The sequence below is a fragment of the Diospyros lotus genome, chromosome 9 (genome assembly GCF_014633365.1).
Source record: "Diospyros lotus cultivar Yz01 chromosome 9, ASM1463336v1, whole genome shotgun sequence".
NCBI classification, from domain to species: domain Eukaryota; kingdom Viridiplantae; phylum Streptophyta; class Magnoliopsida; order Ericales; family Ebenaceae; genus Diospyros; species Diospyros lotus.
Genome location: NC_068346.1, coordinates 26,961,797 through 26,980,499, shown reverse-complemented (window position 1 = coordinate 26,980,499; position 18,703 = coordinate 26,961,797). Strand labels below are relative to the sequence as shown.

The following is an 18,703-nucleotide window of genomic DNA, read 5'->3' as shown; positions in this document are numbered from 1 at the left end:
TTTTTGTTGGGAACAATCATGTTAAGATTTCAAACCAGCATCAAAATAGTGTTCCCTAAGAGGGATCTTTCCCCAGACAGATCATTAAGCAAATTTGGATAAAAATAAGAAACCCACCCACTGACCCACGTAAGCAAACAAAATTTAATAGGCCCCAAGGGCAAAATTTAACTCCTTTCGGATCTAGTAAGGTATTCCCATGCAACACAGAAGTTTGCTCAGTACCTGTGGCAAACCCACAAAGCTAATCCAAACAAAAGAGGAGGTAGGTACACTTGCTGAAAACAGAACCCAAAGAAAGATTCCTCCTAACCCGCACAGGATAAGAAAAATAGGATAAGGAAAAACAAAACCACAGCAAAAAAATACAAGAGTAACCAGTATCAAAATATAATTTCCAACGAGAGATATGACCGGGGGCTGACGCGAAGATGAAGTCTCTCATACAATGATGTTAACATAATGTGTATCAAAATAATAAAAGGAGCCCTAAGTGGGATTGTGGACTTTAAGCATATTTAGTCGAAAAATCTGTCTTGTGTGAATGATTTTACTTTTGATACATATAATAGATTCTCTTTATGTATGCCTTGTTTTTCAAGACATTGGTTTCAAGGAAAAGGAAGATCCTAAGGGGAGACGAGCATGAAAGTCTTTAACAATTGGACAGGTAAGAATTATCGCTTCTCAAGGAAGGAAATAATGAGATTTATTGTCCCGAATATAGCTTGAGCTGCTAAGCCAACTATGAAGAAATGAAGAATTTGTTAAGCATATAGCCTAAAATTAAAAATTGTTAAAAGACCCACCATGGAGTTTAAATTTGTTATCTTACACAGTTTAAACTGTCAAAGATAGGCAATAACAACCCATGATTTGTCAAACAATATAACTTTTAAAGCCTCAGCACCATATGAGAAAAACCCAAAAATCTAAATAAGACCCAAAATGGGCATATTGTGACAAAAATGGGTATCTTAACTTCAACTAAATAAATTGGTTAAAGATAATTAATCCCTAGAGAAAAGGTAAATGAGTTGTCATTTTAGTTATTTTTACTTCTTGCAAATGATATGTGATGTACTAACATTCAAATGCAGAAGAAATGTGCAATAGAAGCAATGAAGCGAAATTAAAGAGAACCATTAAAGAGATGACTTCTATTAATAAAAAAAAATATATATGGAAAAGTGAAAATAGACGAGAGGATGGAAGGGCAGCAGTGCACCTTGGTTGCCCGTTGAGGAACCTAGGATGTCTATGTTGCGCGGTCGATGAAGGAACTTCTCTAACCCGCCAAGTCCTCCCATCATGGTGGTTGCGTCCAATTCCCTAAGGGCGTTAATCATCCCGCCACCCCTAAGGTCTAGCGAATATAGCTCCCAATGGCTCGAAAGGTTTTCCAAGTCAATCTCGAGTTGGGATACAAGGAAAGCCCCTGGGCTTGTGGGAACCGGATCACAGCAATGCCAATTTGGGACCTCAAAGACCATTGCATATTGGACGCGTTTGGTACAAAAGAAATTTTAAGATTCTTAAAAATATTTAGTTAGGAATTTATATTCCCATATTTGATACAATTTTTTTATAAAATGAATCCTAAAAAATAAGATTCCTGAAAATCATTTTTAAACAACTTTTCTACAAAAAGATTTTCATGGAGAGTTGGGAATCCAAATTTTCCATGAACTTGTGAATGTTTTTAACAAAGAAAAAGACTAAAACACTCATTACCTTTTTATAATTTCATACAAACATATTTTATATATATATATATTTATATATTATATATTAAATATAAACATATATATACTAAAAATGTTGTGGGTCCTAATATTTTATATAATAGAAGGAATTTATCATTTTTAAATAAAAAATCAAATAAGGGTAATTTTGAAAAAAAAAAACATAAATTTCCAAGAATGTTGCATTTAAACCAAATATAGAAATGTAAGATTTATATAAAAGAATACTCAAAATTCCTGAGAATGTTTAAATTTAACCAAACATAGAATTGCACAAATCCTGATAATCAAATATTTTTAAGAGCATTCCCAATAATTATGAATCCTAGAAATTTAAAAACTTCTCCCGTACCAAACGCCCCCCTAGGGTGATAGTTAGCTCGAAAAAAGTCTGCCCCAAACATTACAACTCGAGGAAAAGACGGGCTAAATAAAAGCCATACTTGATGAAACAAGTGGCCTATCACTCCTTGTTGTAACAATCTTGGGACAAACGATACTTCCTTACTGCCTCTATCTAGATGGTAGAGTGGTCTTCCTCTAGCTACTACTTAGAAGCCCTAAGTTGATCTTGAAGGTCAAGCTCTTAAGCTCGGCTAGAGACCAACTCCTTAGCCTATTGGGATCGTTTATGGAGAAGTGTCTCGTGTGATGTCTTAGTTCTTCTAATTCTCGCTGAGACTCCTCCTGGCCCTCCTAAGATCTTGAATCTCCCCCTTGAGGGTTGAGAAACTAAATCGAGTGTTTGATAATTGGGAGTACAATTCCTTAACCTCACTCCAGCCACCTATATCAACCCCAATACAAAAAGAAAAGTCTTCTGGCAAAAAATTTACTTGAATGTTTCCTTGTGGTAGAAATAATCTATGTCTGAGGCAAAAGTATAGGAAATAACTGAGATAAGTGAAATTTATAGAAGTGTGCCAGAAGGCCGATAAGCAATGAAGAAATTACCCAGAGGGTAATAACTGACCTCGCAGCAGTCTATCTTTACGCCACCTCTTATTCAGCAGTAAATTTTGAAATTTTCCTACTCTTTCATTTTACCTAAAGGCAAAAAAGAATAGTGGGGGGGGGGGGGGGGCAATTGTTATACCATAAGAATCGGGACAGAGACAAAATAAGATTTTTTAAAGCAAAAATAATATTAAAACTTGCGACAGTGTACTCTAAATCACACAAAAAGAAAGCCTCGCGGCATGTAGAATTGTTGTCGAAGCCTTACAAGAATAGGAGCTCGTGGCAATGAGTGGCTCACGGCAAGGGTAGGCTTGTGGCGATTAGCCTTGCGACATCGTGGCTCACGGCAACGAGCCTCACAACAAGGGGCCTTACAGCCAAGAAAGCCTCGCAATAAGGAGCCTTGCGACAAAAGGCCTTGCAACAACAAGGCTCGCGACAACATCTCTTGCGACAAGAAGGGTTGAAACGTGGAATGATAGGTCGCAAGGCTTGCAGCTACAAGCTTGTAGCGACATGGCCTTGTGGCCAAGCACCTCGTGGCATGATGGTCCTAGCAACAAAGAGACTTGTCTTGGCCAATTGTCCTTGCGGTAAGAGTCTCCTCCCAACAAAACCAAGACTCCCACTCAACAATTGACACATGTCACCACCTAGCATCCTTGAAAATTGTGCCCTATAAATACCTAGCTATAAGATAATGAAAGGGATTTTAGAATTCTGTAAAATTTTGACACATTGACTATGTTTTATTGTTTTCGTTAACAATTATCTTCATCTAGTACTGACTTAGGCATCGAAGGATCATCGTGGGCAAGGATTCCCGTGAGCCTTCTAACCCATTTTCGAGTATCAACAAGGCAACATCCTTGCGGCGAGATCCTTGAGACGAACATCCTTGTGGTGAAATTCTTGAGGCAAACATCCTCGCAGCAAGATCCTTGAGGCGAGGTGAACATCCTTGCGGCAAAATCTTTCAGGCGAGATCCTTGAGAGAAATATCCTTGCAGCAATATCCTTGAGGCGGACATCATTGCTGTGAGATCCTTGAGGCGAATATCCTTGAGGCAAACACCCTTACGACAAAAATCCTTGAGGTGAACTTTCTTGCGACAACTTTTCTTATGGCAACCTTATTTCACTAAATACTAAGCTCAAGTGCCTACAACAATTGGTCTTATGTCATAAAATTTAATTATTGTATTTTTGACAACAACAAAAGTGTTTGATGGGAGTCAACCCATTCGAAATATTATTATTATTTTTATTTTATCTCTTTTAATTTTTTAGAATACTTTTGGATTGTTTTCTTATTTCATTTTTTTTTCTATAACTTGTTGAATCCAAAAATCCAGCCCCTCTTCATCTAATAGAATTCACCCAACAATTTTCAAACATTCCAAAAAAGCCTACATCAGGGGAGTATTATTTTTCTTTTCATCTTTTCTCATTTTTAAGCATTAGACACAATGTTTAATTTAAGTGTGGGGGCAAGAAATTCAAAAATTCTTATTTTTTTATTGCTTGAAGGAAAAAGAAATATATAATATACATGAATGGTGATTTTTTTTAGAAAAATATTTTTATTTTCATGTTTAGGCCCGATTTCATGTTTTCTATATTAACTTTGGTTTAATGCATAGTTAATTCAAGATTGAAAATTATTCTATTTGATTATTAATTTTAGCAATGTTAAGGAAAAAAATTTGATTATGTCGAATTATCATGATTGTTGAAATATATGCTTCTTGACAAAACTTATGGGATTTTGTAATTATGAATGATTGATTATGTGAGAATAATATTGTGATTATTTTTTGAAACTATGCCTAAACATAGTTAAAGTAAAATGGGATGATGAAAAAAAAAATGTTATTGCTATTTATCTACTCCTATGTTTTGAGATCTTAATAGTAACTTGGGGGTTGATAATGTGCTCCTACATCATCTTTCACGTCAAACGATGGTTCAAAACATGAGTATACAAATGATTCTAAGCAATTATTTAGGGGAGTCATTGTAACGGCCCGTCTTCCGGAGCCCCCGCTAGCATAGAAGATCCGTGAGAGGGTCATTACTTGAGTGATATAGAACAATAACACAAACTAAAAACTCAACCACCATCCTTATTAAAAGCATACATTTTTAATCACATAGTATTTCATAGTCATTCTTACATAAGCGTTCATACTGTGAGTTCACTTGGCTTACATAACATAGATCCATTTCAAAATTATAAAACATTATTCTAACACAAGCACAATGACACCCAAGACTTGGCCTCGGGAGGACCCTGCACTTGCTACCATGACTTGACGATCTGGACCCAAATCTTTTACCTGGAATGATGGAAAGCAAACATGAGTCGCGAGATTCAGCAAGCTCATGAAAGAAAATATTTTATGCAATTCATGCCAATGCAACCATGCCATGATCCATATGTGCCTTATTTCTATATGCATAATATAAAGTTAACTGCACATAAAGGTCCTTGGGGCCTACATAAGCCATACATTAGCACCCAAGTCCCGCATACAAACCTGTTGCAACCTAACCTAGGCTACAATATCCTTATCCATAAAGACCCGCATTTTCCTGACCTTAGTCAACTTTTCCTAACATTCATAACATGTGAATAGCATGAAACCATTCATCCTTAAGTTTGGAACCCGCACTCCTCGGCTAATCTACCGGGTCCGTGCCATTATCAAAGCTTGGCACTCCCCGGCTAACCTACTGGGTCCGTACCGTACCATCATCAAAATCACTCTTCTCACCATGCAATGCAACACATATAAAATGCAATGGCATCAGTAGCATAAACGTGATGTCAAATCCCCCATAAACCAAGCATCAGGTCATGCTACGCCTACATAAGAATTCACACATGCGATATGCTCTAAATTCATATGTTCACCTAGGGTACCCAAGTTGGCTCTTAGACCAACCGGGTCATGCAAATACTTACACATCTCATCACACTCAAGGCATGTCCCCAAATGAATGCAACACAGCCCCCTATAGCACACACATCATGATATGCACAAACCAATGCGGGAATCTGGCAATACCAGCTCTTCTGGCCTATCTTGTGCTTATCATAACAATCGATAATTGGTGCCCATACATCCAGCCATCAACTGTCACGACCCAAAGTCGACAGTTAGTGGATTTGTACCCCATACCCTTAAGACACACTTTTAGATGACATCAACTTATCCGCACTACACTTAGCATTTCATAAGCATTCATCATAACTCTTCATGCTCCTGACAACACAAACACCATTACGTCATTTGCGTTCCCATCTCTTCTCATGCATAGGAACCCATTTCCACATTCATAATAAATTATTAACATAACCATTTTCTAAGAGCCTAGCCCCAACGGGTTCGACATCATTCCTAAAGAAATCGGAGCGATGCAAAGCTCCATGACGGTCGAAATGAAAGACACTAAGACATCACTGCATAACTTATTCTACTAACAATAACCTCATTAATAAAATATAAGTCATAGGGTGGTTGTCACGCGGATTATTGTTATTAATGCATGGAATCGAATCACAATGAGGGAGGGTATAAAATACGAGAAACTATAGAGACTTTTACGGGAAATAAAGAACAGGAGGCGAGGGTTAGGAGTTTGCCTAAAAACGATTAATTCTTGACTTTTACGCATTCCCACTGTGAAGTAATACAATTAAAGTAGATAATGAGTTCTCGGGCCCCAATTAATTAATTTTGACCGTATAAGATTAATATCTCTATTTGTATAATATTCTAATAATTCATTTAACTTACATAGATACTTCAAACGCGAATTAAACCAATTTTTTTCCACTTTTTCTTCAATTTTTCACCCCCGTGAGCTGCTGACCGATCCCTTTTTTCTCCCTCTCAATCCCTTAATTTCATCCCTTAATTTCACTTTGCTAACTCGCTTCACTCCAAATTGGCCTCAATTTGTATATTCTAAATCCACTGCTTGCTGCCTAAAATTTCTCCCTTTTATAGCTAATTCAAGTGGCATTAAAGCCACAAAAGGAAATGGCTGAGAAGCAGCCACGTCCCGGCCCAAGGTGCTGCCATTTATTTATTTTAATATATATTATAATGTTAATATTACCTAAAACTATTTTATTTTATTATACATATATATATATATCAACTATGATCCTATATCACATACAGTCACGTGAGCAACTTTTTCATTTTCACATTACAAATTTTTCTTTTTATTTATTTTTAATATAATATGAGATGTAAATTTCCCAATTTCATTTCTTTCTACTCATAAATATAATTAATTTAATACCCATAAGTATATTCCTTAAACCACAAATCCTTAATAAATTATTTCTAACATTCAAAATTATCTACTATTATGTTCTCAAAATATCGAGATGTTACAATAATTAAGTGTTTTTATCATAAAATATCAACATTCACGTCAAAAATCAAGTAATGGTAAAGAAAGATTGATTAAAAAAAAATCATCCTTATTACTCCTTATGTTTGTAGTAATGGAGAGAAGTGATTATAAGAAAACTATTGCATAATTTAATTGTGTTAGTTGTAAATTTTTATGAATTAATTTTGGAGTATGTATGGCATCAAAAGTGATGATTTTGCATAATTAATTCTTTCAATTAATGCTTTTTGATTTTGAGTTGTAACTCATTTCGAGATTAATTATGCATTCATATGTTGTTGGATTTCTTGATTTTGGTCTAGCGTGAAAATAAACTTTTATTTTTTTTATTTCTTCTTTGTTTTGCTTGACAATAAGAAAAAGATTAAGTGTGGAGGTATTTGACAGGACTTAATTATGTACATATTTTTATTTAATGTTTATCTTAACCTTTAGGGGTGTCAAAAAATATTCAAAAATCGGCAAATCGGACCGAACCGTGCCTTTTGAATTGATTATATGGTTCAATAGTTAGGTTCTGGTTCTAAAAAATTAAGAACCGATATATTTAGTTTGGTTACTGATTTTTTTTTTTCAAATTGTGGTTCGAACCGAACTGAAACCAATATTATACTTATATATATTATAATTTTTGGGTATATATATGTACACATATGCATAAATAGTATCACTCCCTAAGAAACTAGCGAGATTCATGAACTCTTTTATTTCTAAATTTTATGTGCTATTACTATACTAAATGGTCAATGTAATCTCATTTGATAAGGTAATCTATGAATTATTTTGTTTTACTTTTACTTCAAGATTTGAAACATTAATAAAGTTATGGGTTTATTTTAATTAATAAATTTATTTATAATTTTATATTTTATAAAAATATTTAGAAACTAAATGTTAATTGGATAGAACCGAAACTGGTCCGGTGTGACGGATTGATTATGGTTTGGTTTTATATATGTAATGGTTTAGTTACTATTCTTATTTTTTTGAAATCGTTAAAAATGGTTCGATTAGTAGATTATTATAAAACCGGACTAATCCGAATCATTGACACCCTTATTAATTTTATATTATTATTCTTATTTAAAAGGTATGTTTATATGTATTTTATATTATTTTATTTTATATTTTTTGTAAAAATCTAGTAAAGGATATTAATTTAAAAATTTGGACATAAAATAATATTATATGTTCATTTATAATGTTATTGTTAAAATTAATATTATAATATTATTAAAATAAATAATTAATTGAAGGAGTTGAATTAGAAGTGCAAGCAACTCAATATATATATGTATTATATTATATTATATTATATTATATTGAAAGTATGAGCATTTGAAATGAAGTTCACATGGAGGAGGACACATACTTTACATATATATATATATATAATATTATGAAATGATAAATAATATATATATATAATATTATAATTGGTGGCAGGAAGTTGAATTGGAGGAGGAGTCCAGCTAGGGCGCACGGCACATTCCTATATATATTATTATTATATTATTATAATGAAGGGATAAGACATTGACTCGGGAAGATTTGCGGCGGAAATTAATTAAATCAATTTGAAATTTATGTTGCACGGAAATACCTTATAGGTGTCGTTTCGCCATTTCTAAAATATTTTAAAAACGTTTTTTATTCCCATTTCGGACTCTATTTATGCCTAATTTTTTAGAAAAACATCCGTTTCCACGTTTCCATTTCTTATCAGAAACGTTTTTCGTTTCCGTTTCCATGCAACATAGTTTGAAACAACCAAACGGTGAAGTAACGAAGGACCAAAGTTCAATGACGCGAAGAGAAGCAGCTACAGCCCCAGAGAGCAAGAAAGATTAATCTGATAAAGGAAGATCTCACATAGAAACATCCCACAAAAGACTGTTTTGTATGTTATATTTTAGGCCGCAGTTGATTGAGGGATTGAGCACCGGCCACGATGAGGCATATCCTAATTTACCTCTTTAGTGTAGCTTCTAAGGTGGGGTAGTTAGGGACACCAGTAATAAAACATATTAAAAAAAAAAAAGAAAAGAAAAGCAGCTACAAGCAAGGCGTACCGTGTACGCAGGCAAGCGGACGTGACCCACCGTGTGACCCAGATTTGAGCAGCATCCTCTCTTCCCCATTTAACTTTTAGTTTTATTTTTAATTTTAATATTTTAAAAATTAATGACCTTTTAATAATTTATATATAATTAACTAAAAAATTATTATAAATTAGATTCATAGACAATATAAATCACATGATTGACTATGATATTGAGAGATGATTAGCTTATATATAAGAATCGAGAAAGTTTAGTAAGTCAAATTTTCTTTCAAGATTAGAGTTTCATAAATAACTTAATTTTTTATATTCGTTCAAAAATTTGACGGTAAAATTAAATTAATAAAGGATTAATATGATTTTAAAAAATTTATTAATTAATTGAGGAAAATGTAAATAATTTTAAAGTATTATAAGGGTATTTTTAATTTTAAATCAGTTGAATGGATAATTTCATAATCTAGATTAAATGAAATCTAAACCATAGTTACATTCATTAATTAGTTTTTCTCGTAATAGAATTTAGTTTTTCTTTTATTTTTCTTTTTATTTATCCAATTAATTAATTAATTCAATTTTGATTAAATTAAAATTATTTTGATATTGTGATCTAGTCTTTGTGGGATCGACATTCATTTCATCACTATATGTATATTTGACTAGAATACACTTGTCCGAATTAATTGTGCATAAATCACACATCACAATGCCATCGTTAACTCTTAATTATGGCATACTCGTCAACTCTTGATAATTGTTTCAATTAATTTAAATTCGATCTATTAACTTTTAATGGTGTTATCATTAACTCTTAATAATGATAATTAATTAATAATATCTTTACATCACTGGTCAACTATTTTATTTGGATATGCGTATGATCTTCTAAGTTCACCACTAAATAGCAATCGGAACATGTCAAACACTTTGACACTAACCAAACATTTTGGTCTACAACGAAGATCTCTCCATGTCTCTAATGTACCTTGAAAAACCCTGAGTGACAACTAGTATTATGTCATACTGATTCTACTAGTAATGAAGTCATACTTCAAGAGAACCTATTTGATCTTTCAATTCCCATGTACTATAATTGAGGTTTCAATATTTATATTTTAGCAGTTCAGATCCTTTCCTATGTCCGCTTTTAGAGGTTGCCTTTAACAAACAACTGTTCAGGTAATTCATGATGTTATGAGAATTCCTCTACTCAAAAATGCTATTTATTCATATCTGTCTGATTCTAAACTTGGGATTACAAAAGATGTACAGTGGGTCGAGCCTAAAGGTTTCCATCCCCTTAGCTCCTTAGTTCGATTCTCAGTCTTTCCCTGAAATGCTGCAAAATAGAGGATACAAATATATACGCATTTCCCTATATCTTTTACATCACAGTATCATTTTGTTTGAGCGGTTTGGTACAGACACCTATATTTGCAATTTACAAGAAGTTAGTTAGTAATGTCTTCACTTGGCAGCTTCTGCTTGCAAGTTGGCAATATCTGATCTACGACCTGGAACAACTTAGCTCTACATCTACGGATATGACATTCTTGAAGTGATCAATATAACACTGGAGGCGCTTATAGTGTTCCCTTGCCTTTGGAATATGGCGAAGGTTCATGAGAAACTCTTGTCGCAACTGATCGCGAGGCTTGAGTGAGCTAGGGTTGAATGCCAAACACCTTCTGGAAAAATCGGAGGAAACTGGTCCAAGAGTGGTTGCAGAAAAACGCCACAATAGAGTTGTTTTCTTGGATCGACAGTTCAACTTCTACAAGGCTACTGCAAAAGGTGTTGAAAATTAATCTCCTCTTATCGGCACTTCATGCATCTTTACTAACTCTTGCCTACCCCTACTATGCTGTAATCTCCTCGAACTCAAAAAATATCTGAGGAAGTTGGGAAGTTTGTGGAGACGCGCCTCCTCTCGCATGGAAAGAACATATCTGAGGGAACTAGCATGCTAGAGGGGTTGTCTTTTGGGTTCATAGAATGTTTTAGCAGACGCATCCTAGGAGGTTTTTTCCTGTAGAAGAGGTCTTCACATCCTTCATTCTTCACAATAACACTCCTCTGTGGGCGCCAGCATTGCTAGGGAAGATAACCCTTTGCCCTTTAAATATCCTCATAGGGTACATCCTCACTTCCTACTTGCCTAGCCTAGAGCCTTGCTTTGATGAACAACATGGACGCCCAACAAAGATACAAGGAGAGGAGCTGCGTTCTTCTTCCGATGGTCGACATAATAGCAGGAGAAAAACCTAGCAACAAGCTCCCCAATGCCTTCTTGAAGGATTCAAAGCGTGCCTCATTGGGAGGCATTGTAAGATGAAGCGGGAGAACAACATCTTCACACAATTGACCCTTATGGTGACAGTTAATGGATGAATTTTTACTTAATTCCCACAAACAATGCCAAATTATTATTGCCTAAATACAACAATTAAATTTATTTTCTTAGAATCAGCCAAAGCAGTGTTCTTTACCACGGTAGAGGGTCTGAGATGCCACGAGTAAGGTCAAACAAATTTAAAATGAGTTAGAACCGAAACCCAATGAGGCAGGAACCCAGATGGGTCCTCGAGGGCTTCCTAGGAGTCAAAAGGAAGGGTTCCCAATGGGTCTTCTAGAGACGGGGTTTCAATCCTTCGAGTGAGTTAGGTTGAGACTTAGCCTGCAGCCACAAACGAAAGTCGGAAAGGCACACGGAAGACTTTCCCATGTGGGACCTCCGATGCCAAAGTCAGACAGTAGTCTGAAGTATGATGTATGATGCAAGCGTATCTCTATTATGTGTCCCGAAAGGATACTTGCATTTTCAGATGAGTTTTAGAGAGAGATTAAGTGATGGAACAAATGTATGATGTGAGTCTAGGGTGTTTGTGGAGCCAAAAGGTTCCAAAAGTCCAAAAAATGTCCATTTGCCTTTAAATATGCCAGTATTCATAGACGACGTGGTGGGACCCATGATTTAGCTGAAAGGCTCTTCTAGGGGGTGCCTTAGGGAGACCAAAGAGCTTGGAGAAGTTTAAGTGAAACACCTTAATGGCTATCTCCAAGTGGCTCCGAAGATGGCTTGAGGCCACTAGATAGTTTTGGTGTGGGAGGCCTCGAAGGCTGTTATTGGACTTTGGCAAAAATGATGCATGCTGATCCCAGGAGATCCATCAAAGGTCTGAGAGACTTTTGCTTCGAAGATTATTCACGGAATGATAAATTTAAAAATTATTTTAAAATTTAAAAAAAAAGAATTTTAGGACACCCCCACAATCATTGTCATAGTCTGTCAGACTATTTTCGAAACGGTCCCTCATGCACAACCAATTCCTTAAATGCTTGTCTTTCTCTTTTTGACAAAACCACCCGTCTCCATCAGTCTTCCCTCTTTCGATGACTGACTGTCTTGGCTATTCCCCGTCATCACCTTCGGAACGACCTTCCCCGTTGACTCATTCATCTTCATAGCTTGTTTGCTTGACGAAGATCTTCCCATCATTTCAGCTTGGAGTTTCTCACCCTCAACTGTACAGAAATGCTCAACAATCTCCCCGAAGTTCACTTTAGAACGTTGAAACCCGCTAGATTTAGGCCTGCTACTATGCTTGAAACTGCCAGAGGAGCCACGCCCACCATGGGAGAGACTCCCCGACGGCGAACCTGGCCGGTTGCGCATGAAATTAAGCCGTGAGAAACCGTGCTGTTGTAGTGAATTTACGCTCGTTTTCAGACCAGTTGGATTGAAGCAATTTTGTCAAACATATTATTTTATTAGGTAGGGGGGGTTGGCCTTGGCATATGAAAAAATGTTGATTTGATAATTGAGCACATCACTATACTACTAATTTCTCAAAGAGTGAGCTATATCATATGAGTGTGGTCCAGCCCAAAAGGACAGGGAGCTAGGCCCCAACTGCATCTCCCAGTATTTCAACCCTAACCACCTTCTCATATTCATCCTTACCCTATCTCTATTATTGTCCTGGAGAAAGTTCAGCACAAAAGAAACTCAGCAAAGTGCAAGTGCAAGTGGATACTCCACTTGGAATCTGGGACTCCGCCCGACATTTTTTAGATAAAAATCCTATGATATATATATATATATAAACATAGTTGCTAGCTAGGTACTTTACAGATGGGTTTGGAGCATATATACTATACACAGTTGTAAAATACGGATAAACCTTGGACTACACCTTTTAGACCTTTCATAATCACCCCCACTTGATTTCTTTTCTTTAATCAACACAGAATTTAGTGAGGAGATTCTTGGTAATGCGCATGCAGAAGCTTAACCATTGGACTCTTCCAGATTGCAATCAGATTAAAGCACTTAAAAGGGATTTGAGCTGCCCCCAGAAGATCAATTTTCAATCACCCACAAGTTCCAAAAGAAACTAGAAAGTGTGTTCCCCTGGATTCACAGTGGTTGGCGGTGGCTACATATATTACTTAATTAGCAACGTTAAGGTTGTGGGTATAAGCTGTGTTGTAATGATACTATCATAAGAAGATAGTCTCTAACATGAAAACAAATATATATTATGAATAATCAACACTTGCCCTAAATTGAGTCATAATAAGGATGAGGTGATGTTGAATGAATTAGACCTTTTTTGGGCTAAAAGAAAAAAGAGCGATTTTGGGCGGGCCAACTTGTTCGTCAATAAAGATTAGAGTCAAGTGAACTCATAATTTGTTTAAGATATGGTCCTAATCAAGATTAAAGCACAATCATGTTGGATTGCATTTTTGTTTCAACTTGCCTACTTGGGGGGGGGGGGGGGGGGGGGGGTTCCAATTAAGGAGCACATACAAAATTTTCTAAGTGGGTTGGATTCAGACATGAATGAGATCTTATAATTAATCAGTTTGGAGTTGGGATTTAAGAAGAACAGAAGATTCTGATTTCTGAGATCAGTTTGAGTTGGGTCTGAGTTGGATTTACTTTGATGATACTGACACCACTTTAAGCACACAACCCATATATATACTTGCATGGTTTCTTTTCAATTGATTTGGTTTAGTGTCTTCAGATCCGGCCGCAGCCATCTTCATCTCATCTTATCTCATGTCCCTGTGTGGTGTTTATCTAATCCTTTGAGAGTCTAAAACAGTTCCAATAAACAAGAAGAAAAATACAGATATTTCCAACAATTATAGATTATTATACATCTATATATATATATATATACGTATGATGGTCCATATATATATATATAGATATATAGATTATATGTCTATACATGTACAATTATAGATTATATATATATATATATATTTCCAAAAAAAATTATGATTTCCAATAAGCACTTGTTTAAACTGTTATTTTACAATTTATGCGTATATATAATTTCTGGGTTTGTATTTGGATATGGTCATTTCTTATTTAGAGTTCAAAATTTAAGGTTATTTTAAGTGACAAAATTTAAAATGTACAAATTTTAAATATCAACCTCTAAATTTCGTCTATTTAAATGTAAGTTTACGTGTGTGTCGTGTTACTAAATGGGACTCTCTTGCTCTTTTTGTTTTAGGCATTAATGTAAATAATAAGGTAATATTTGTTAATGAAGATATAAACAAAAAAAAAATTAAATATGAAAAGCATTCTATACAAAAATATTTTATTATTGTGTTTGTTAAAGTCACTTCACTTCTTATTTAAAATTTTTCAGATAAATTTATCTTTCTCATCTAGATAAATTTGTCTATAACTTTATAAAAAGGAAAAAATAACTCATATATCCTTCAAATGCATTCTCAAAAATTTATCAAACAATCTAATAAAAATTTTGAAATATTTCACGATTTTATCTTAATCATTCTATATTTTAGTTCAAAAAGCATTCAAATCTTATCTTACTCATTTTAATAAACGTTATCTAAAAAAATCTAAGACAAGTTGGACGAGGTTTTCAATTTTAACCACTAGTGTTTGGAGAAAAAAGAATGTAGAATATTTGTATGTCTATTATTATTATTATTATTATTTATCTTTTTGCTAAACATTTTTACTCATTTTGTTTGGGTTCCTATATACATTGTAAAGGCTGACATAAAAGCATGAACGAACACAAAGGCAAAAGTGGGAGGGAGGGGTTAAAATGAGATGGTCGCTAAATATGTAACATAAAACCGCAATATTTTAAAAATAAAATATCCATTTCCGACCGAACTTTGTCCCTCCATAAATAAGCCCCCAATCCCCAACCCCTCCCTTGCCCCCAAATTCAAGTCTGCAACTGCCTCTGCCTCTGCCTTTCTTTCTTTCTTCTTCTTCTTCTTCTTCTTCTTCTTTCTAATTCTACCAACCAACCAACCTGCAAACTACCGTTATGTCTGCTTCTTCAATTTCTAATTCATATCCTACCGTACTTCCTTTTCACCTTTTCCCCCCACACTCGTACAGAATGAGACGGTTGCTGCTATCCACACCCACGGACACGGCGGCGCCGCCACGAGCCGACAGCCACAACGCGACGGCGGACCCCTACGCTGGGCATTATAACTTTGATGCAAATGTTGTGATGGTGCTCTCGGTGCTCTTCTGCGCCTTGGTGTGCTTCCTGGGGCTCAATTTCCTCATTAGGTGTGCGGGGAGATGCTTAGGCCTAGGAAGAGGAGGAGGAAGAGGAGGAGCCGCCGCCTCCACCGGAGGAATCAAGAAGGCGGCTCTCAAGACTTTCACTACGTTCAACTACTCGGCGGCGGAGCTGAAGGTGCAGCCAAGGTTGGACACGGAGTGTGTGATATGCCTGTCGGAGTTCGTAGCGGGCGAGCGTGTGCGGATCCTGCCCACTTGCAACCATGGGTTCCATGTCCGCTGCATCGACAAGTGGCTGAATTCACACTCTTCCTGCCCTACCTGTCGCCACTGCCTCCTCAAGACATGCCATAAGATCGTCGGCCAGCCCGGCAGCTCTGTTCCGCCGCCGCCGCCGCCGCCAGAAATAATCGTGAGCATTATTGCACCCCTTGAACCTGAAGCATTAGTGCGTAGCTACCAATTGTAGCTGTAAAGGGCGCAAATTAATTTTCTTTTTTGAAGGCAATACATATCACAATTAAATTAATCAGTCCACAGTGTTAGGGGAAAACCAAACAAATGTACCAAAACTTGTAAAATAAAATTTTACTCATTTTGGTCGATGAACAAAATTTCTTTAATTTGTAAAAATTTACGAGAAAGCTAAGAATATAAGTAATCGTCCAAATCAATCAAAATCAATCACACAAGAGATACCAAATTTTACAAGAAAAATCTCTTCAAATCGGAAGATAAAAACTACGGGATCAAAGGTCCATTAAAGAAGTTTCACTATATTCCATCAATTGTCTACAAATATCTCACTTAAGACTTTTTCAAACCAATACCAATAATTTTACTGATAAAAAAATCAAAATTTTAAACTCTAAATTCTAAATTGAGCCACAAAATAATTTTTAAAATGAATTTTTATCCACCAAGTTTGGGATTTTCTCCATGGAGGAAGGGAGCCCTACCCTAACACACAGCACAAAAAATGCAATTTTTCCGACCAAAACCAACCTCTCATATTCATCCTCTATATTGCATTCAGGAAGTAAGGCACAAAAGAAATTAAGAAAGTAAGTGAAAATCATTATTTAAGCTTAAGGCCCACGCCCAACCACCAAACTCATGGCACAGAGCCCAATTTATGCCAAGGCAAGTGAAAATAATCATGGAAATGCGCAAGTGCAGCAACAGTTAGTTTGTTCTAGACGACCAACTTTTTTTCATCATCTCATTAATTATTAATCCTTAAATGGTTTAGTGTTATAATTATTATTGTTTGACTATAATACTAAATATATAATAGGAGCGACCTTCTTGGTGGTAGGTGATCTTTAATATGATAAGTGACCTTCTTTTTGACGAGTGACTTGTTAAGTGACCTTCTTGGTGGTAGGTGACTTTTAATATGACAAGTGACCCTCTTTGTAGTGAGTGACTTAAGAAAAAATCAATTAGGAGAATGTGTTGTAACCTTGTCTTCAAGAGAGATTTATTCGAAAAAATATCGGACCGAATAAAAAAAATTTCACCTTCAAATGAGAAGAATGAACAAGATGAAACATCATCAATGATGACCCAACCTTAACTAATGCGAGTGTCCCGAAAGACCCTTCGGGACACTCGCATATGCTCTCACGAATGACCTTTCAACGCATCCGCACAACCATCCACGGATGACCCCTCCAAGCATTCACACAAGTATATATTCAATCAAAGTCTCTGGTGCCTCTGGTGATCGAGGGTCACTAGAAGACTCCCAAGCATCCATCTCTCATCGCCTCACTACGACAAGACCAACATTCGAAGGCTTTCCTTCCATTAGAGATTTTTTCTCGAGAGGGTTTCTCACCCAGGGTTCCTCTGAGCATGTCTAACTCTAAGGCAGTACTCAAGGCATCGAAGCATGCCTATAATCGAAAGAATCTTGCATTATTCAATGTGCACGTCACGTGTCCCAATTGCAATTGATATCTATAAACACCCATAAACCCCTTATATTTTGGGATCCTTTGGCCTGAGCTTGGGACTTCTGGAAAATCATCCAATTTGCGCATGTTTTTCTTTTGATTTTTCTCATTAAATTTTACGTTGTTTTGATTTAATTATAATTTAATTAATCACTTTATTGGTAGAAGAGGGTTTACGAGCAAAAATTATAAACTATATGGACTAGTAGAGTCATTTTTAAAATCATAGGGGTATCTGTGTAAACAAGCCAGATCACTGGGGAAATTTTCAGTTTACTCTATTGGGTGTATATATATATATATATATATATATTTATAAATATATACATAGAAATATATGTGAGATATTTTGATTAAAGAAAATCAATTTATTTACTTTGGTGTAAACAACAAAATGATTTATCAATAAATTTTGAATTGATAAGTCATTTTACATCCCTTGATATAAAATATTTTCAACATAAAAAATATTTTTCTTTTTTTTTTGTCAACTAAACACTCAAAACTAAAAAATATATTTTTTTTCTTAAAAATCATTTTACACCCAAATAAACCAAGCCTTGGTTTCAATTTTAAACTACAATTTACAAGTGATACATTTTACTATTAGTTGTAAGTGTGACAAGCTATGTTAGATAATTTGGTTGATGAAATGGTAAGAACTTGCTATCTAAGCATGCAATCATATGGTAAAACCCACACCATTTAGTTTAAAGAGTATGGAATCGGACCATGATAACTTGAGATTCGTACCAATAGGTCAATTTTTTATCTTGTGCAGTGAGGTAAAGTCTTAACTTGCGATTTATCTCCTTTGCCGAAATCGAGGACATGAACGACGGGGGACCACGCAAGGGCGGTAATCCCAAAAATTAACAATTAAATGTAATAAATGAAACCAATTGAAAATTTTAGATACTCCAATTAATAAAATTAAAAATTAACTTTAAAATTAAAAGCTATGTAAAAATTGGCTATTTCTTGATAATTTATC

General features: G+C 35.3%; 1 protein-coding gene across 1 annotated transcript; it reads left to right on the top strand.

Moving 5' to 3' along the window:
• Positions 1-15,429: 15,429 nt before the first annotated feature.
• LOC127810130 (RING-H2 finger protein ATL78-like) lies at positions 15,430-16,366 on the top strand. Its single transcript, XM_052349403.1, has one exon. It carries the CDS (start codon positions 15,540-15,542, stop codon positions 16,215-16,217), a length of 678 nt encoding a protein of 225 aa, XP_052205363.1. The 5' UTR covers positions 15,430-15,539; the 3' UTR covers positions 16,218-16,366.
• The last annotated feature ends 2,337 nt before the right edge of the window (positions 16,367-18,703 follow it).